The sequence below is a fragment of the Amblyomma maculatum genome, chromosome 2 (assembly GCF_055883805.1).
Source record: "Amblyomma maculatum isolate TAMU_Amacu chromosome 2, ASM5588380v1, whole genome shotgun sequence".
Taxonomy (NCBI): Eukaryota; Metazoa; Arthropoda; class Arachnida; order Ixodida; family Ixodidae; genus Amblyomma; species Amblyomma maculatum.
In genome coordinates this window covers 166232725-166254818 of record NC_139345.1, presented here as the reverse complement: position 1 = coordinate 166254818, position 22094 = coordinate 166232725, and the positions used below count along the sequence as shown (strand labels likewise).

General features: G+C 42.8%; 1 protein-coding gene and 1 pseudogene across 1 annotated transcript; both read right to left on the bottom strand.

Annotated features, from left to right (window-relative positions):
• Positions 1 to 15521: 15521 nt before the first annotated feature.
• Positions 15522 to 22094, bottom strand: part of LOC146200359 (uncharacterized) — a 45981-nt pseudogene continuing 39408 nt past the window's right edge.
• Positions 18142 to 19570, bottom strand: LOC146200363 (BEN domain-containing protein 5-like). Its single transcript, XM_084592931.1, has 2 exons — positions 19355 to 19570; positions 18142 to 18330 (listed from the first exon to the last, which is right to left on the bottom strand). The coding sequence occupies exons 1-2, from the start codon at positions 19482 to 19484 to the stop codon at positions 18221 to 18223; spliced, it is 240 nt and encodes a 79-aa protein (XP_084449057.1). The 5' UTR covers positions 19485 to 19570; the 3' UTR covers positions 18142 to 18220.

The following is a 22094-nucleotide window of genomic DNA, read 5'->3' as shown; positions in this document are numbered from 1 at the left end:
CCCCAATGTGTGCGACTCTTATTGATCCTGAACAGACGAGGCTAGCTGAGTCGTCGGCTGTGACCGCATCAAGACCTGCACGAAGAAGGAAGGCCTATGATGAAGAAAAAGAGCAGAGAAAAGTTCTGCTGACGTCGGCGGTTGAAACTTTGCAGAGGAGTCAGCAATGTCTAGCAGCTGCCGATGAGTGCGATGCATTTGGCAGCATGATTGCCCATGCTGTTCGGCAAATACCGGCAGGACCAGAGCGCCAATTGGCAATGTTAAATGCCCATCAGGCTATCGTTAAAGTAAGCCTATCGAAGTATACTACAGCAGTGGAGTACTTTGATGTAATTGACATGCCAGAATAAATTCATCTTTCTACTTACCTGGAGACAAGTCTCTATTGCCAGCTAACTTGACCTTCATTGCAGAAGTAGTGCTTGATCTGCTCTCTGATTTATCGAGCACTTTTGCTGGAGTTGCCACCAGTCTTTAGCAGGGGTTACATGGCACCACAAGGGCCTGCTTGATCCCACTACGTTCCTTGACTGATATGACCTGCATGCGAGCACCCAATATGCAGCAGCAGCATAAAGCATGTGTTTTAGCACATGAACACGATACTACCTTTGTCATGGCTACGATCTTTCCACATCCAATTCTTTTGCAAGAGCTGATAGTGCACGCTTTCTTTTGAGGTATCCAGCCTGAAAATATTCTTACAATACTCCATAACTGAACCATGTACTTTCTTGTTTTAGCTGAAGATTACAAATCATCATCCACCAGTAAAAAAAATTGTGGCACTGCTGAAAACCAAAAAACACCGGTTTCTGATATGTTCGTGCTAGCCTATTACTTACTCTTGACATAAAGCTTCTCATTTTCCTTCCCTTCAGAGTACATAAAGTGGCTAGCAAGCACTCAAAAAGCAAGAAGTCAGGGGGGGGGGGGGGGGTCGAGGTTCTACCCTGCGGGCTGCCCAAACATTTGCTAGCATCTCCATTTAGTAATAAGTCAGGTTCTCCCCTTGCCTGTTTTCTGACCGCAAGGACTCGTTCCCAGACAGTACTCCCGTATTCATTTTGGAATAGTAGTAGGAGAGCTGCTAGATGAAGTCAGTAGGTACAAAACGTTTGGAAGATGAAAGAGTTACCACCAGTACACAGTGTGCGTTGTTGTCTAGCCTTCTTTGTTTTGGGAACTGCATGTGACTGGCCAGTATATTAGCCCATGTATTTTTACGTTTTCTTGCGTTATGCACTAATGCTGAGCGAGCACTCTCAAAATTTCATGCTTTTAATACAAAGGCGAACGACAGTCTGTCTGAGTATGCTTATGTCTATTACAATAAGCTCTAATAGCAGTTACTCCAATGTCAGCCAATTGTCTTATGTAAAGCTGCATGCTTTGAGAATTTTCTTTCACTAATCGCCATGTTTTACAGTTTTGCACCATGCAACTAGTTTAAAACCACTGATTTCAAAAAAACATATAAATTCTGAAAAATATCCGACAAATTTTTGAAAAACTTCAGAAAAGTACATGGCATACACATAATCGTTATTGAAAAGCACTGAACTTAGCTTATCCTGTTATAAGGTGGTGTAATGGCACGTCGAGGAGAGAAGTATTCTGCATTTTGAATGAAATCGTCACCCTCCTATATTTATCCATGTTATATGATGGGCACAAATATACATAGTTCCTGTTGTAGGAAAACTTGTACGGGGCGACATGAACAGAAAGGTTGTGCCTCATAACTATGGGCAGTTCAGTCTGCAAAAAGTGAATAGTGAAGGGGAAAATGTTCAGGAAAAGGACAGCAACTTTGTGCTTAAGATCTCTGGACCTCCCAGTGCATTATGCTCACAGCCAATGACAGGATTTCACCACTGCACTTGCAAAAGCATAAAGTGCTCCCTTTGATGACATCTGGCCCTGTGCATGCTCCAGTGATCAGTATTCCAAACACCTGAACGCGTTAGGTCAGGTCATCAGCGGCCTGTATGTTTATGCAGCCTAGTAGTGCAAAACTAAGGCAGATCTTTAGTAACGTTCACAGCACTAAAACAAAATTAAGGGTCCAAACATCGGTGCTGTTTCAAGACAGACAAACCAGGGTTTCTGCAAATATTACAAGGTAGAAGAAACTGGCATCTTGCCTCTAAGGACATCTTCAACATCAAGGCTCTCAGGTGACGTATACAGCTGCCTAGATGCCCTCCTCGACCGCAGGAAATTGTGCAAGGCTACAGTTACCAGCACAAGCTGCATGGCCTTGATAGGCTTATGCTCAGTGGCGAGCGGTATATCTGCCAGCAGCTGGCAAGAATGCCGAAGGCATTCTCGGAAGTACGCCTAGTACGAGATAGCCTGTAATGAATAGGTTCGAGCATGAGGACAAATGTAAAAGAAATGAGCCCTCATAGCTGCTTTATGCGTTCATGACGGAGCGTCTGAATGAACGAAATTTAGTTATACTGCAAACTAAGGAGTTGCAAGGCCACTGTGCCTAAACTACATCCAAGAACTGGGAAATCAGCTACCTGAGGGTAAATTCAGTTAATGTGCAACCTGCTCCCTGCCCTCATCGTCCTCAGCTCAAGATACAAACACAGCTCTTACCACCAGAAAGCTTGTTGCCATGAAACATAGTTTTTACACTAATTTCAGAAGTAACTGCAAAGGCTGAAAAGAAAAACGTTGAACAGTTGAAAACAGTGAAATAATTTTTTATTAATGTTACGTAGACCATACCTGTAGTTAAATATCCTTTTGCCTTGCTGCAGCTCAGCAACAGGATAAGGCCGCATAAGGTACGGCTTCAGGCCAAATCCCTCATTCCCCACTATTTCATAGGGAGCAGTGCTGTTTGAGTTGGGCAGGTGATCTGGAGGTGGAAGGCATGTTGGGTCTGACTCAATTCGCAACCGCAGATTTCCTTCGGTCCAGACCCCACTGTCATTTAGGCGTCCGTTTTCGCCAACATCAACAAATATGAAGTTGAGGTCAGCACGCACAAGTGCCTTGAGTACTATACTAAATGTTCTCTTGTAATTTCTATAGGCAACTCCACTTCTGGCGCGTGGAGCGACATGCTTATCGTCGAGCGCCCCCAAGCAGTGTGGGAATTGCCACATTTCTTCGAGCCCTTTCGCAGTTACTTGCCATTCTTCATGACTCTCAGGTGTCTGTAAAAAGGAAAGTGCAATGTTGTTAGATACTGTGCTCAACTATATTAGTACCGGGGCACAATTTCAGCAAAAAATACTGTGCTGTAAGTCTCCTTGATAACGTTTTTCAGTGTGCTAGTTCATAGATAATACATGCACACATTTTGTTACTGCTTATCAAGAAACCTTAGCAAAATATATATGCTTATATGCGCTTTTCTAGTGACGCACATTGTTTTGTGCGGCAGTGTTTTGACCAGACCTGTACCCCTGTGGACTGAGTCCACATTACCTAAACTACAGGCAACACACTAAACAATTGATATGCATCATTTATTACTTGTGAACTGCAGAAAATGGCAGTGACAGATACACACCTTCAGCACCTTTGGCTTCAAAACTTTGTACACTGCTTTGCAGACTTCAAATACTATTCCTGCAATAGCGTTGTGTGCTACATAGAAGGCGAACTGGAGCGACATTTCGCTGTTTCCTGAAAAAGAAAATGTGGGCATTAGTGTACTCTGGTCACCTGCATTTCCTCTAGCGATAAAATATGTGGATTTCAATATGTGTTATGTACAAAAAAAAAAAATCCTGAAAGCCAGCTTGAAACCCACCACCTCATAATGATTAAATATAAACTGCCCTTGCAGCGAAGTAGCATGAAATGACTGCACTGTAGACTTTATGTGTGGGTACTGGCAGGGGTAGACACCATGAGACATGTGAGGGCTGCTTGCATGGACAGAGTATAGCCAGGGAGCTCTATAAGCCCCTGCTGGTGCACTTGTGCACACCATGCCTCGCAACTTCAACAGGGCAGACGCGAACAGCCGCGCGCCGTCGGACTAGACCGTGATATAGTGTTCAAAATTAGATTTTACTGATTTTTAAACAAAAAGCTAAATGCCGTACGGTAAAGCCGTTTTTGTACATTGGTAATGCGGCCAGGCGGAAACATATTGGGGCAATAATTGTCTCCGTAAACTCAGTAATTAACTAAAATTTAATCATTTTTAATTGGCTGAAGTTTGCGTATATATCTATATTGAGAACTTGGAGGCAAATGCTTTTTAGGGCTATTCCATTTTGTAGAATTTTAGTAACGCGCCTGTGTCCTGAGATGCGCACTTTCTAAAATTTCTTCCCAGTTCGTCTAATTACGCATGCGAGACAGCGGCTCTTGGCGTGAATCACCTCCCACATGTGACGTAGCTGTTGCGTATGGCACTCTGCCTTGCACATCTGCCTGTCCATGTGGCTTGCACTAGCGCTGCTATCGGGCATAAGAACAGCATATCATGGCCCATTATATCTCATCCAGGTTTATATGGTGACACCAAGTTATCGCTCGCTCTAGTCCAATATCACAGTGATTCATCGCTTTCGCGTGCCAAGAAGGAAACGCTGGCCGAGAACAAAAATTGGTCCGCGTCGCCGCTCGCTACACACGCTTGCAAGGCAGTGCCATACGCAACAGCTGCGCCACACGTTGGAGGTGCTTCACGCCGATAGCCGCCGTCTCGCATGCGTATAATTAAGACGAACTGGGACAAAAATTTTAGACGAGCGCATCTCAGAACACAGCCGCATTACTAAAATTCTACAAAATGGAACAGCCCTAAAAAGCATTTGCCTGCAAGTTCTCAATATAAATATGCGCGCTAATTCAGCCAACAAAAAGTTACTTATTGAATTTTAGTTAATTACTGAGTTTACGGGCATAATTAATACCCCAATTTTTTTCCGCCTGGCCGCATTACCAATGTACAAAAACGGCATGAGCGTACGGCATTTCGCTTTGTTTTAAATAATCAGTAAGTAATTTTGAACACCCTGTATTTATGTCTGCTCGTCGGCGTCACGTACCGCGCCAGCGTCTGTTTTGTTTTTGTAATCGGAACACGTATTTCCCGAGTGAGGTCCAGTGACGTGCTCCGTAGACTGTTGAGTGCTCGCCGAGCGCCCGCTTATAAACAGTCATTTTCATCTCTGCCTTTATTTCCTTGAACACATCGCGACCGCCCACAAGAAATGCAGCAAGCGATATGCTGAAATCATGTATTGACTAAACTAACAGTTTAGTTAAAAAGACGGAAGAGGTAACAAATTTCGCCGCCCACGCAGTGCCACCCATAAAGCTGTGCTGCTTTTGCAGTGTGTCCGATGCCAAAAATGGTATCTTGAGGCGCCATGCTCGCTCACCTGTTGCAAGGTACCGGAGAGTGATCGCGAGCCTCTCTCCTGCCTGGATCGCTTCACGGAAAGGTGTGTCTTGCTTCGTGATAAGCGGCGAAACTGCACTCGGCAGGGACTCAAACGTGGCCTTGTCCATCCTTATCCAACGGCGGTAGTTTTCGCCATCTTCGAGGGGTAGCTCCCCCATAAGGTTCTCTAGGCGCCCTGTTGCTCCCTGCGCTGTAGCCATGGCGACACACAGGAAGTACGCGGCTTTTTTGCGGGTGGCTCGTCAAGCAGCTCGAACTACTAAGCTGGGGTAGCAGCAGCCGTCGCCGATTCAACGACGGCTTCCATATTTTTACGCGGAGAGCGGAGTCTGTGTCCGGTGCCGAGCAGCGCTTTGACAAAGTGAGAGAGGAAATCTCGGAACTAACACTGTAGTGCGCCCCGCTCGTGATATCGCGAGAATAGCGATAATGAGAGGGCGAGAGGTTTTCGAGGGTTGTCTGGCTAGTGTGACATGGGGAGTTTGCAGACCGTCTGCCGACAGCCGTCTTGCGACCGACACGAGGACAACGCCGACAATCGGCCGACTGTTTCCGTCGGCGCAATGTGACATAGACGCAGACATCAGGAAGACGTTCTGTTGGCAGACCAAATCGGCGTCGTGTCGCGCTAGTGTGACAGGCCTTTTACAGCATGCATGAGCCGGATCTTTGAAGATCCGCTGCTTACAAATATTAGATGCATGGGTCCCTAGTGCAGGACTCTCGACCAAGGCCTTTTTGGGCCTGCAGGTTATAGCAGCCGAGCAGGGTCGCCTCGCAGTACTCTTCGGTGGGGTCGGTGTGAGGAGGAATAGCTGGGTTGGATGCGCTAGCCCACACCATGTGGTAGATGTCCGAAGACTTATCCGCACAGTGCGGACAACTGCCCATGAAGGAAGGATTAAAATGTTTGAGTGCTGCCGCGCACAGCACAGTGTTTGTATAGAGACGGAGTAGAAGCCGCTGCTCCGTCTTAGTCCTTTACTTGGGCGAGGGTAAAGACTATGGCAAGATTGATAACACAGAACAATGTATTTAAAAGAATACACTGGTTCGAATTCGAGTTCTTTATCTAGGGGGTCGAGATGGGAAGCCCGGAAAGAAAGCGCGCGTGCGGCGGCATCGGCTGTCCCCGGTATAGGTGCAATTTTGAAGTAGTCGGTAGGCAAAGTATGAAGCCCAGCCTTGCTCGACATTCCAACAAACCCCTCGCGAGTCGGAGATAATTATTTTGGAATCAGTGTGGGTAGCTGTAAGCGCAATGGCGACCTCCTCCGCGTGAGTTACGTCGCGGACACGAAATGTAAGCCCGTTAACATTTTTGGACTGGTGGACCACTGCGGCCGCGTACCATCTGCCATGTAGGGGGCCGGAGACGTCTACGTCATAAATGCCGGGTTTCGACCCTTAATGGCGGCCCAGGGCTTACAGTGCACAGACATGTAACGGCACAAACGAAAATCCGATGGAAAGGAAATCGAAAGCCAACTACTGGTGTAAGAGCGGACAACCGCCAAGTAGTACAACAGATCGCAAAGCATTTCCATATGGCCGGTTGTGTTTAATTTATTAATTCATTCCACTGAAGAGGGCACGTTTCGTTACTTCCATGTATACATATAAATGCTCTTGACGTCTTTTGAACAGAGCGAAGCCACGGGTGTAACCCAGCACTGTCGTGTACCGTCACATCGTGGGAAAGGAAAGTTTTAATTAGGCTCCAATTCTCGATCATCTAAAAATCTGAAAACTCTTTGCCGTAAAACTATAAAGAAAGGAACACGCCCGAGGGGAGGGAAGCTGCTGCCAACGCAGAGTTCACACAGTTTAATATAATTTAAGAGAAATGCAGCGTGTGCTTCATTCGTCCTAATATTGCTTAAAAAGCAGCTCGGATCGATGTTGTGTAGCCGTTCCATTTTATTGTTCACATGGAGGAGAGCCTATAAGGTCTCATAAGAGCATGAAGTCCTGTCCAGGGTATCGCAGCGCGGTTGAATGCTGGCGCTTTCAAACTTCCCGCCCAGCGTGACACTACTGTGAGCCTTTTGCGACACGGTTTGCTCCCGCTATCAGGCTCTAAAAAGGCTGAGCACAGCCCTCATTTATAACGGCTTTGTAATGTAATGGTGATTTTCCCGTCGATGTCACGGCTGGCTTCAAACTTGCGACAAAGGCAGCGGTATTTATTGAGCGTCGCTGTGCAGCTGTGAACATTCAAATTATACGTCCACGGAGGCTAGATGCCAACAAAGCGCAGATACGAATGTAAGATAAAGACGGGCTTGGCATGGCACCAAATATAAAGATATCGCTTTGCTGTGTCTGCCGGAGTCGCCAGCATATTGTTCGGTTTTTAACGCGTAGCCAATGCAACGCGAAACACTTTTGACGGCTAACGTTTGAGCGGCCGCAGCAGTTTAGTTCGTTTGCGCTGCACGCGTTGGTTTCGTCGCGCTCGGAGAATGATGCTGTGCCATAGAGAAACATACGTAAATAGTGGACACTTCCATAGGGCCGTGCGGCCGAGCTTCTGCACTGCCGTCAGAGTACCAAGCGGCTGGTCAGACCGCTAATTACGTGCTCAGAGATTTTAGGCATGTGCTTTTGGCTTTTGCTTTGTTTCGGTTTTGGTTTCGATAGCAATGCTTTCGATTCTGATTTACCTTTGGCTGTTAAAATATTCAACTACAACTTCTATAGTGGCGCATATGGTCTTCAATGGTGACATCCATACAGACATAATAAAGTCGCGGATCGCAGCCTTTTTACTGGAAATGCCAACAACAATCTCAAAGAACCTAAGCGCAGCTTACTTTGTTCATGCAGGTTGGAATAATACGATAGAGGCGGTTCTTATTGTACTTCTTTGATGTGATTTAGCCAGTTTTCTCACTTGAACACATAGGAGGCATGGGTTCCACACATAATGTTTATTTCTCTTGTTTTTAATTTGAATTGTACAAAAAGAATAGTGGATCACACATTTTAGAAAATGCAAAAAAATGACAAAAAAGTAACAAGAAAGAAGGCATGTCACGAAGAAAAGAAATAATTGCGCATGCCTGCTGCGTGTTTTTCCCCCAAAACATCACCCGTGAGAGAAACACAAAAGGAGGAATAAATGCAGGTACAGCCCACGCGGAATTTCTATACTTCTGCCTTGAGCAATATATGCTTTTCAAACATTTAGACGCAACAGACTGAATACATAGTAGTATCACAATAATATGCTTATACTAGTGATCGCGGTCAAAACTACCCTCTGCCCGTATGAGAACGGCATTACAGGGAGCCCATAATGCATGTATACACGCGGCTAATAGCAGTATATGTCCTCAAAAATGCAGGTCACGAACAGGCAGCAGTGCTTTTCAGACCACAACAATACTTTTAACCTTACATGCAAAAATGATGCTTACGAAACGTCAAAAGCGCATGCATTGTGCAAATACAGCGAAATAAACATCATTCACAAAACGATCTCAAATGCGCAATCCGGTGTTCTTGTAGTGCTAAATAAATGTTTGTGTTATGATACATACGAGCCACCGATAAATTCCGTGTTTTAAACCATTGGTGTTACGGGTTACTTTGGAAAATGACGCAATGGAAAGAAGCACATGCTTTTCAGAAAAACACGATCGAAAAACAAACAGTAACTACACACTACACATTAAAAGGGCATCATGGCTCATATTCCATGTTACATGTGGATAATTGGTGCAACTGTTGACTGTCCGCTGAACTGACACTTGCCACATGACGTTCTCCAATTTTTTTGCGCGTGCTGTAGGCGCCGTTGTCAACGTAGTTTATAGTGACAGACATATTTTATTAGGTATGCAACATATTAACATATTTTATTAAAGGATATGAAATTTTTCCTTTGTTTGCCACGCAGCGCAACAAACGACTTAAAGCATTCTTTGCTCAATAAGCACCAAAATAATTCTACAGGCAAAAGGAAACGAGTTACCGGCAAGACGAGGCGACGCATTGAAAACCGCGGTGAGGTGGGAGTACCCGGCGGCACATGACCGGCGCAGCATCAACGCTTATATGGAATGGGTAAAGAAAGGGGAAGCGTACTTGCAATATGTGGCGTGTGTATGATAAGCAGTCCACCTTTGAGCTGAAGTGAAAGCCAACGTCGCTACGCCGCCTCGCGGGTGGTCAGACCCTTACTAGTTCGCCCGCGAATCTGCTCGAGTGTCCGCTCTTTACGTATGTTTCTCTACGGCTGCGCTTCGGCTAGATGCAAGCGTCCTCGTGCACACTCGCTGCGATTAAAGTAGCGCGAGCGCCGTACTAGAGTTTGCGAAGTTGCGAAGTCAGTGCGGCTCCCTCTCCCTAGGCCACACGACGGAAAGAGCGATTATTGCCCTCACCCTCTATACCCTGGCAGTCGGTGCATTTGTACGACGGGAGCACCGCCACTCGGTCCTGCAGCCACTCCTCATCCCTTCGCAGTGGGCTCCAAAATTGTGACAAAGGCTGTACGTCCTGATGTTCGGGCTATAGCTCTTGCAGGTGCACTAAGAATGTGAACGTCTTTGATATTATACCCATTTATGAATGAAAGGTTCTTGTGAAACAGTTGATCAGTGAGAACGATAAATTTTAATTGTATAAGTGTCATATGTAATAACATGTTTATTTTATATATAACATCGTTTACGTGCACCTACCCCTTATTTAAAAACCCCAAAGGAGTCTTTAAGGTACAGAGTGGAGTTCAATGAACTCCGCACAATAATGAATAAAATCTGTTATCGATTACCTATGATCTTCTGTGACAATGGTATCTGGGAGCTTTATTATTAAGGTAATACGTGTTTTCATAATACTTGAAGGATTTGTTTTCCAGCAGCTGCTAGTGTCTTTGCAGCATGTGCTTAGTAACACCACCAAATGTGGAACTGCTTATATTGGCCAGGTTATTGTCATGTGCACTTGATGATGGCTATGTGTAGAATCAATAAAACCTTTTTTTATTTGTTCAGCAACAGCCCACTAATGGCGACGAAGGGTGTGGATATGAAGCAGGTAGTGGCTGCTGTACCCGAGCTTCTCTGCAAAAATTCGTGATTTGAGGAGGACAATGAAGCGACGTCAAAAATTTGTCTGAAGAAGGAATATTGTTTCATATTTCCTTTCGCTATTCTACATATGCATGTTATCTCAATAAGTCATCTAATGTAATGTTACCCATTACGTACGGCTTAAGTAGCTGAAATAAAGCTGCACACCAGCATTGGACCGACCATGTTCCAATTCTGGAAAACACTAGCATCAATATTGTACCAACATAGAATATCATAAAAATTACTTTTTGTGATATTGGACCATCACTCATACCTACATTGTAACATCGTACCCCCGCGGACAAAAGTGGTATATTCCACGCGCTGCGAGGAAACGTCCCGCCAGATTTTTCCGACAGAGAAGCAGTTCTTTCTCAGATATGCCTAACGTACCCTCCTTGATATGCTTTCCGTCTAATCCAAGCAAATTTGTGTGCCACGTTGTATTTTATATTGAAAAAATGCAATCGTTGCATTTCGCGTGGAGTTTAGCACTTTTGTCCGCGACTGCACATCCACGTTGGCACAACCAATATAGACTTATTGTTGGATTTCCATTCATTTTCCAAGTTGGACAACCCCTCTAACTCATTTGAATTCCTATGACTGGAAATCTAGTGGCTTAACATTCATGGGCACATCACTGGTTTTCCATTCATGCCCCATCATAAACCACTGGCTTATCCTACATGGGTATATCACTGTTATTCTCTCCTATGTCCCATAAACAACAGGCATCTAAGAAATGTTCAGCAGTAGTAAAACATACAGCCGCTTATCCTATCGGTTGTACCTCTGGATTTTGCTATTTTATGCTAAAGACTAACACACAATTTACGTTGCAGAAAATTGTCTATTTTCTTTCAGTACAATTGAATTTCTTTGCCTGCTGGCACAACATCCAGATGAGGTCTTGGGGAGGGAGGCTGCTCGAGAGTCTTCTGGTATGCCTCACCGTAGTATCCCTATTGAAAGACTCCGTAGAGAAAACATAAGGATTCTGTAAATTTTCTGCACCACACTTACAGAAAACAAACGGATTTCATATGTTCGTTACGGAAGTCCTTGCGCAACTTACGGATTTCATGCGGCGGATGCGGATAGGCGTTTGCGGAGAACATATAGACGTCATTACGTTGATACGGATGTCCTAATGGAGTGTACGATTTACGGCGATTGCGGGCGGATGTGTGCAGAGTATACGGATTCCTCACTGACATGATGCGGTAACTACGGAGTGCGTACGGTTGATGCGGATACTCCATTCCGCGTGTGCGGAAACTTCACCGTACAGACATGCAAATGCGGAAGAAATGGACTTCACCACAGCCGCTTTGGCCACGTCCCGAACGCAGTCGCTGCAAATAATTGATAAAGGCTGTTTCGCTCCAACTTTTTATTGTATTGAGAGAACATACGTATATGTATATGCCACCACGAATGACTCGGGGTGACAATTAAGATGCAGAGAAAAATGGCTCGCGCGGCGATAATAGCAGTTACAGACGCACTGCAGTCGGCAGCGAGAATGATCGCCACGCCTTGGCTGCTATCACTTTGTATGTTATCAGCATTCATTGAACACCCGGATAGTACCGAGAACTATCACGAACTTCGGAATAAAGAAGCCGCACGCGATTGACACCGTCCACGTAATAGTTAGAATAATGAACTGATACTTATTCATTCTTCTCCTCAGTCCGTTCGCAGGTGATTTTGTCATTGCGCGCGGACCTTCGCTTAGAAGCGTTTTTTTTTTTTTTGTGAAGCTGCCCAATTGTGATGAGGTGCTTTTACCTGAAAAGCTGAGTGACCGAAGGGATTTGAAAACAGTGCTACATGTGTTTGAAGAGATTCACAGGATTATCGTGAACCATCTGAGAGGATTCGTCTTGTACCACTTCATTTCGCTTATTTTTCCCTTAAAGGCTCGAGGGCATTACATAAGGGGGGAGCGAACTCAGTATACAAGGCGAAAAAGAACAGGAAAACATTGAAACAACAAGAAAACAGCTAGAAACTAGAGAAGGAATGCATGGGCTAAACGAAACAATATGAAAAACAAAAATAGCAATATACCGTAAGTAAATGACGCGGAAAATGTTATACAAATCTATGTGAAAAGCATGAAGTAAAAAAAAAATTGCGGCAATGCGTCAGAAGAACTACAAACACACGCAAAAAAGGCAGGACAAGGTAAGCGCTGTCCCAATCCCTCACGCCCCCTATTTCTTCTAGTAGACCTAATTCACTTGCTTAAGTGTAGTTTTGTTTGGCTAAGTGTATAAGCTTCACTTTGGAGGCACTTCTTCAAAATACCTCTGGCATATTTATTGCTGGGTACAACTAAACGGAAAGCAGCAGCTGGTATTTAGCCACAGTTAGAAGCACCCTATTCTGCAATGCTGACCAAGAAAAGCAAATGAAATCAAATTTTTATTGCTTCACTACTTTAAAAATTCAAAGGCACCAAAAGGCTTCAGCTAATAATTTGTTCATGTGAACAGGTATCTTTTTAGTCCCAAATGGACTTTGTTTTCTCATGACGAGACGTATGTGGCTAGGCTGCACGTGGGCGGATCTTTACTGCAGACTTAATTCGTTTTATCCAACAACATGGTTTTCTTTCTGCTCATGTTAAAAATTTGCTTCTGCTTCTGCTGTTTGCTAAATTGAATAAGGATATTTTTTTTACACTCTAATCTGTTGTATTTTATCGGTTTGTCTGTTGTAATGTATTAGGCATTTCATTCGCGGATATGTCCATTTTATTTTATGAACACTCAAAATAAGGCTGATGGAAATCAGAAAGGCAAAACAAACCTACTGTAAAGGCTTGTTATGTGACAATAGCTTGTGCATAGATGAATTGTTTTCAGTGATCGACTCTTGAAATGCATGTTGAAGAAACTTTTTTTTTAAAGCACATATGTCTATATTTGTGAAATACATTTATTTCTGGGCCTTCAAAATGTTGTTTTGCTATTGAACTCCTCAGGAAGGGGACTATGAAAATTAATGCCATCCGTCAGTTGTACAGAAAACACTTCAGTCCTTGGAAAAACTGACCTACTAGTGCACAGGACAATAAGAGCTATGTCTAAGTCCTTTTGAGGACATACCCAAACCTTATGTCAGTAGTCGAGCTTAAGCAATACATAATATAATTTTATTTCTTTAATTAGTTAGTTGTATGGGGCTTTATGGCGCATAAGCAACGGCGGCGATCATGTGCCTGTTATTTCTTTAATTGCAAATAAACATTAAGCACCAGTTATAGATTCAAAGACAATACGTTCAAGTACAGGTTTTGCAAAATAATTACCTTTATTACATCTTGCACTGATGTCCTTTTTCAAATGGGAATAAAAACCACAATGCAGATAACTTATTCACGTTATAAAAGAGTTAAATTTTAAACTCAATGAGACATAAAAGCAAATATCAGGAACTGTACTGTACATCTTTCAAAATATGTTAGACATCACTTATTGCTTCTACCTTCACAGCAATGGCAATTTTCAAATGTATGAGCAAGAAATAGCAAACTAAATGTATATATTGATTAGCGTGCTTTTTCATTCTATTCAGAATTTTACATTTCCACTATGCTAAATAAGATGGTAGTCATTAGTGCGATTTCCCTGCTTCATATTTCTTCAAAAATAAAACCAGTCATCACTTCCATATAACAAAAGCAGCAGAATTCACAAATCAGCATCACAATGGTAGAAACAACTTTAGAAAGCACGAACATAAATGCTGCCACGATATAAAAATTACTGTGTCCCAAGTATATAAGAGCCAATTTCAGCTCTAAATATTTTGTTCCTGCATTAAAATGTAAAGCAAGAGGAAGCATTCATGACAATGGAAATGGAAACCTGGCTAGCTGATAGTGAACCACTATAAAGTACAGTGAGACATCTGCACTAGGATGCCAAACTAAAGAGATTATGAAGCAGTATTTGTTGTGGTCCATAAAAGCTGAAATATGAGTTATGTTCCATACTCCCCCCCCCCTCAATTGATAAACAAAAAGTGTCGCTGATTGAAATGTTCCCTCCTCACTGCAGCTTATGCATACATGCATCGACACAGTAGAAAAAAAAAAAGATCAGATTTGTGGTTTTATTCCAACTTGGCCTCATTTTCCGTCACATCTGATCGGCCAAAAGGTTGTAACAGGAACAATACCTTGCAGCCGCAGCAGAGCTAACTTCTGTTGCTTGAATTCTGGCCCCTCGTCTGTGGGTAAAAATCATACAAAAATTCCAAGCTGAAACACAGGCCCTGCACAGCACCCTTATATGTCGCATGTTGACCTTTGGTTGGCCTGCTTCGAGTGAATACATCTATTGTTTTCTTATATGTGTCACCTTTCTGCACTTAGGAAGTAATGTACATCAGCACTTGCTGCTTGTCATCTTTGCATCAATAATCATTCGCTGTGTGCTCTCAACTACACACAGAGATACATTATTGGCTCTGTAATGTTCACAGAAACATACTTGCAAGTGAGCTCGTTTATAATTAAGCCATCCTAGAAATGTGGTGCACAGCCTGTTTATAATTGTGCTTCTAATAGTTTCACAGCTTCCCTTCCTTCCTCGAAATTACTGCAGAAGTAGGGTATAATGACAATAATCTGATTTACAACATGCTCAAGAAAACAGCAAGCAGCTTGAACTTTAGAGTAGTTGGATGCACCTTTATACAGGACAGCCAGACCTTGAAAATATTCAGTTAGCAGCTAGTAGCAAAGTTTTGCCATCACTGCCCTCCCGCATGTTTATTAAAACTAGCTACGTCTTACAAATTGTGGGCTATACTGAGTGACATTTCACTACAATCTGTTCATAGTGCACTGTACAAAGCACATGCCCACTATGATGGCTCAGTGGTTACGGGGCTTGACAGCTAAACCCAAAGACATGAGTTCAATCCAGACCACGCTGGTTGCTTTTCTATACAGGTGCAAAGCATGGTGCCTGTCTACTGTACAATTCCACTGCGCATTTAAAAAAACACAGGCGGTTGAAACTGCCATAACCCATCATGACAGCATCTCTCATAGACTCAGTCGCGTTAAACACTATAAGCCAAACTGAACAGAGTACAAGCAAAGTATAAAATCTTAATCCACTCAATAAGATTTGGCACATCACATACATACACTGTGTCATCAGCTGGAAATTCAATTAGAAGGCATGGTGCTGCAATATAATTCAATTTCAATATTGACGGAGCAGTCAGAAGAGACAAAAATACTCAGTAATGCGTCCTGGCAACCTTTGTTCGCTATCAATGCAAACCAGTTTCTTACAAAGAAAAATAGTACTAGTCCCATCAAAACAAACATGTTCTATCTCTAAAATTCTGTCAATGGCAAAGTAGTCACTGCTCAATGTTAGTACAGCTATGCTATTTTGGTCTTTTTGGCTTTTTTGTATGTCCGGCTGTGCAACACAGTTCATTTAAAAGAAAGACGAAAGTGCTCACGCACAGTTCTAACATTGCCAAACAATACATGCAAAACATTGCTCTCTTCTGCTGACAGGCTAGGTGTGCAGTTGGCATGACCGAGAAGACATGCCCCATCAATGCGTGTAGCTGTAGCAGTAATTGTATTAGCCAGCATGACATTCATGAGGTCTGTCACTTGTCTCTCAAAGGGATAAAGAACGTCACAAGCTGCAGCTGTTTCAGCATTAGCAGCTGCTCTACCACCTGATTCGGCACCCCGTTTGCAGTAGTTATCATTTTAATAATCCGGCCATTCCTATTCTCAAAAACAAAAGCACTATGCCCTCACAGAGGTCCAAAGTTTCTAATAGCTGTTACGAGGCGAAACAACTGATGCAGATTGAATGTCATCATTCGTGGGTTATAGAGTGTCTTCATCCTGGCAACAAACTCCTGAAGCAAGCGACCTGCACCACGGACAAGAACACATAAAGAATAGCACTGGCAAAAAAAAGACATTCTGTGCAATAAGTAGCAAAAGAAGCATAGGCAAGGAATTTTGGTTTGTTCAGCCTATTGCAATAGGATCTGCTCAACTTGACTGGGCACTCATTTTATTTTTAGTCTATGCTAAAACACGAGTGTAAGGCATACATTGGCATCTTCATGCCCAATCTCACACATGGTACCTGATCAGTTTCAAACTGTCCCTCAGACATCAAATTTTATATTCTCTATGGCTGAACAAATTTTCTATCCCTGGTAAAGTGGAATTATTCATTGTTAACTGAAATCTTTCCTTTGAAAGTTGGTGTGCATTATTTAACGCGCAATATCTACAACAGTGGATGTACAACAGCATAGGTAGTAATTAAGCCAGTAGAAAAAGCAGAGTCAAACAAGCAAACGCAAAACAACGAAATAACATCCGAGGAAAACCACACCTGCAACAACAGAAGTAAAAAAACATAGCAACAGCTGTATCAAAGAAGTTAGAGGAAAAAAAAGGTAAGCGAAAAGCTTCACTGTGAGGGTTGGACCCGAGCTTCGCGTATGCAGTAACGTCACAGCCAAGACCACCTGTGCAGCCCCCTCGCCAAGCTCTGCCGGCTTTGCCTAGCAATGCTTAAGAGGTGTGTGACTCCTCTTCAATAAAAAGAAAAATTAGTCTCCATGCGGTAATCGAACCTGCATCCTTTGGATCCCCAGCCGAGCGCTTTAAGCTCTTCATAATTCCGCTTGTGTACCGTGAGGATGATAACGGGATCCCGTGAGTGACAGATACTGTGATTGGTGGGCAATTTAAAAGAACCAGAGACTAAAATACTTAAGTCACTCAATTAAGGTGATGTCAAGGATGTGACGTCACCCATCTGCAGTCAGCTTTGAGGACCAAGCGGGAACGAGTGCTCTCCAACATCGCCGGGCAGCGCTTTTTGGCTTCCGCGAGTGACAGATGCTGCGCCTTTCCTGCAGAAAAAAATATAGAATGCTGGTGGATTTAGACGCGCTCGACATGGAAGCCAAGGAGAGTTTAGCTGCTGGCGAACGGCGCAAAAGACTGGAGAAATTAACTTCTGATCTCGAGGTTGGTTGCCACAGTGAGGGTGGTTGCCACATGTTACACCTAGAAAGCAGTGCTTACATGAGGAAGCAGACTTAGGGATATAACAGTGTGCCAGTAGCCATTTCCCTACTGGAAAAATTGTACGAGATGTGTACAAGACTGCTGTACGCAATTATTGCTGCGTACGGCATAGGTGAACGTACAGCCTAGGTGAACGTACACCCAACGCGGCCGTACAACCTACGTGAAGTGTACGAGACATAAATGACATGCATGACTGCGTAATCCCATCACAAAACTAAACGTGTATATATGCAGAGCTGTACTTAAAAGCTGCCACTGGTCTGTGGGCCAGATGTTTCCCGTCCTATTTTCTTCTGCTTCTTGAGGTCTGCTGCATGCCAAAGTTTAATCTCTTTATCACCGCCTCTTCTGACCTTCACCTTTCCAGGTTGAAATAGGAAGATGCGCTTCCTTTTGTCATGACTTCGACATAGTCAATCAAGTGTGAACCTTAATACATAGCAGGAGTGGAATGCCACACAATGTCTGGAGGCCCTTTCAGTCAGCGTTACAATTTTTGATTTGCATCATTATGTTTCGAAAATACGTATCATAGTATTGTTGCATGACAGGTGTGTAAAAGATAGTGGCGTTAAAGCTTAGCTTGAAAGACTGCAAAGCTTCCATTGGATCCATCCTTTTTCTTTATTGCAAATCTCTAAGCATAGAAGCTAGATGCTTGTTCAGAGATTTCAGCCGGTCTCCCTCCGAACGCTTGTCGCTTGGGTGATTGTGTACATAATCGCCATATGCTCCTGCAAATGAAAAATACAAAACAGAAAGCTAATTTTAGTCATGTTACATCGAAGGATAAGAAATATTCGCATGCAACTAAAAGAAAATAGAAGGGGCATGCATGTCAAAAAATGGCAAGCAAATCAATTTTGCTATTGAACAATCTTGATAGTTCCTCTTTCACATGTGAAGAAATCAAGAATAGGAAATGGCCATGAAATTATTAAAACACAGTGAAAGCATTCAAAGCAGATATGAGAGGAGCAGTGCCCATGATGTGTCAGGTCACTGTGTCAGCCACAATTAGGACTGGTTGAAGCAGTGTCTTTTCTCCTCAATGCTGGCTTCGCTACTTTACATCAGCAGCAAGTTACAACAGAGTATTTTCACTGCCACAACCGAGGTGTTGCAGTGAACCTTTTAGTAGTTTTCAATAGTGTTTTTTTTTTCAACTTCTTATCAAGCGCAAACAAGGCTTTTGTGCACATTTCGTGGGCTTATTTTAACTGCTTGAAGACCTAATCTAGCAGTGTGCACAACTGAAATTGTGCAAATATTTTGCTTTTAATTAGCAATAGTTTTAACTCAAACATTTTCAGTGTTAGGCACCAGCCACTGAATATGATTAACTAGATTAAAATGGTCTCAATATGCTGCATGTTAAGAAATGAGATTGGCACCTGTGGCTCAGCTGTACACGGCAAAGGGTCAAACGTAAAAAATATTTTGTACTGCTCCCATGGTACAGCAAAATGGCATGTTCTAACATCAAGCAGTTGTCAATCATGCACAGTGTTGTCTTAAACTAAAAAAAGTGGAAATCAAGCACTATGTTACAATTTTCATTCACCTGGCTTTATTATAAGACAGCAAAATTTTCTAGGAGCATACTCCAATTTTTATCCCTTTTTGGAGGAAAGTGGCATATGAGCACAGGCCACTATGCTTTAGCCAGCTGTGGCACAGTGACAAATCAGTAGCTTCTGCGAAACTCATTAGGTACAAAAAAATCTGAGCTTTTCTGCAAGCAGGAAGGATACTCACTCAGCACTGCATTCAGCTTTTCTGGCGTCAAAGCTGGCTTCGCTTGGGCGCCCTCTTTTAACTTGTACTGGCAAGCCCTTCCAGTAACACTGCGGTTCTTGAGGGTCATCGTGTCCCACAGGCACCGCATCGATTCTCTTGTGAACTGTGAGTCGGTGGCTGCTGCACAAATCCATTTCCATCTTTCCTCGTCGACGAAACAGCCATCACCAATGTGTACCTAAAAAAAGCAGAAGATATTATTTAAACTCAACTGGGAATTGTTTAGGTTTGGAAGGGCACTGGAGTATTTAGTTACAAAAGAAGGCTGGCGTTCAGTGTTGGGCTTTGGTCGTTTCGTGAGCACATTGTTGCGGTTTAAAGTGCTTGCTTTTTCGAGGGCCATATTAAGGAAGTTACTTCGATAGTTCCTCTGGATTAGTGTTGCTTTAAATTAATGTAGTTCGTTTAGGTAGTCATTATCATCGCTGCATATTCTTCTAATCCGTGTCGCCTATCCTACAAATATTCCTTACTTACAATGTCTTGGGTGATGACTCGCAAAATCTAGGTATTGCTGCCTACCCACTGGCTTTTGTACAAAGAAGTTTTAAGTTTTCCATTTTCCACTGACACCATAGTGTCGAAAAGTCAACTTTTAACCATGACTGACAAGTGAATTTAATGCTAGTGTGATGATTATTAAGATGAGAGACGAACGACTGGAGTGATTCTGATCCATGCTGCCTTATCATGAAGATATCGTCAATATAGCGAAGGTATATAAGTGGCTTTTATGGAAATAATTTCTGTATATTAAATTCTAGAACTCCCATAAATATACTCGCGTAAGTCGGCGCGAATGGAGTACCCATACTGGTTCCAAATATCTGCATATAATGAGAACTTTTAAGTTATTTTGAGTTTAATTCATCCTATTATTTGCAGATAGTAAAACCTTGTTACAAGAGACACTCAAGGGACCCAAAAAAAATGTCTTGTAAGCAAGGTCTCTTGTAACCAAAAATTCTAAAATCACTGTGTTGATCAGTTTACTGCACATCAGTATATAAATGCATTCACATGCATTAACAGGAAATTGTTCAGGAAAGCTTAAACAAGTTATTCATACTAGTATGTATTTTTGTGAGTGCAGAGTGTATTCCTTCCCAAATTCTGGAGGTAAAGCACTTCACTTTGCAAGCCTTCCTGTTGCTCTAATACCTTTGAGGCATGCTTACATGCTCGTCAACCTGAGATGCTTACATGCTCGTCACCCTCAGATGATTCACAAAGAGAAACACATCAGGATTCTAAGTTTTCACCTTGTGATCAATTTTTAACAGTGAGGATTTAAAAATGCTGGATGTCATTCATGCATTTTGATTTGCTTCATAAGTAACAGTAATGCGATGCCACTTTGACTTTCCAATCATGGGGAAGCGATCCCCAGTTCCTGACATACACAACAAAAAGGATGCTGATATAGAACAGAATTTAGCTAAGGGAATCTGAAGTGCATCATGTATGAGTTGGTACGCTTCAGTTGCATTGCATGAGCACACCTGGGTTGTGTCTCTTCTAAATAGTGAAGAATTTACTCCACGGACCTGAAAAACTTCTCCTTAGTAACCGAGTGTCTCATGTAACCATGTCTCTTGTATGCAATGTTGTTAACATGGCAGACAGGAAAACCGACCAAACCATTTTCAAATGTCTCTTATAACCGAGTGTCTCTTGTAACAGTGTCTCTTGTAATGAGATTTAACTATTTGGAACCATTATGGGTACTCTATTCATGCCGACTTACACAAATATATTCATGGGAGTCCTCGAATCTAAAATACTAAATTCACATTCTAGAATGCTCCTTCTGCCATAAACAGCACATTGGAGAGACAGGACAACCAGTGAACATAAACCTTAATGGCTATCGGGCAGACACAGGCAAAAACCTCTCGAAAGCCATTTCCCAGTATTTCATTCAGAACGACCATAAGTTTGAGGAAATTAATTTATGCATTCTCCAGTCAGGCTTTAAATTTTCAAGGGACAGAAGATATAGAGAGGCATATCTAATTCATCAATTTAGAACATTGGAAACAGCAGGAATAAATATCTCTAAAGGAATGTTAGGATCCCTTAAGTATATTCCCTCTGCACCATAACTATGTGAGAGAACAATCCCACATTGTAGTTTATTCACAGCCCATGCACACTCTATTCCCCTCTGCAATAGCAAAAGCTGCACATGTTTCTCAAAACACATCTCCTCCATATCACTTGCTACTTAAGTTTGCCGTGAACTTTTTTTTTTGCATGTCATTTGTGGTTCACTGTGTGGTTATTATTCTGGTTCTTTGTCGCCCCCCCCCCCTCCTTTGCAGAATGTTTTAAGAATTGTTCCCCTTGGATATATTCCTTCTCAGAGCCCTTTGCAAAGCCTGTCTCTTTGTAAGAAGGTGTATCTGCACGTGGTGACTCTATCATCCACCTGGTATTGTAGTTTTTCCTGGTACTGCCATTTTTTTTCCAGGCCACAGCATCCCTAGTTCCAGGCGGAGAAATATATACTGAAGAAAAATTTTTTTTTCTCCCTCCATGACCTACTTTCTTCTCACCCATCCCCCCATCCCACTCCACACTCCTTGACCTACTTTCTTCTCACTCACTTTTCGCCTCCCCAGTTTTTCTTCTTCAGATGCAAGAGCATATTTAAACCACCACCAGTGATGTTCGCTTTGCCCAGATGAAGACAAGT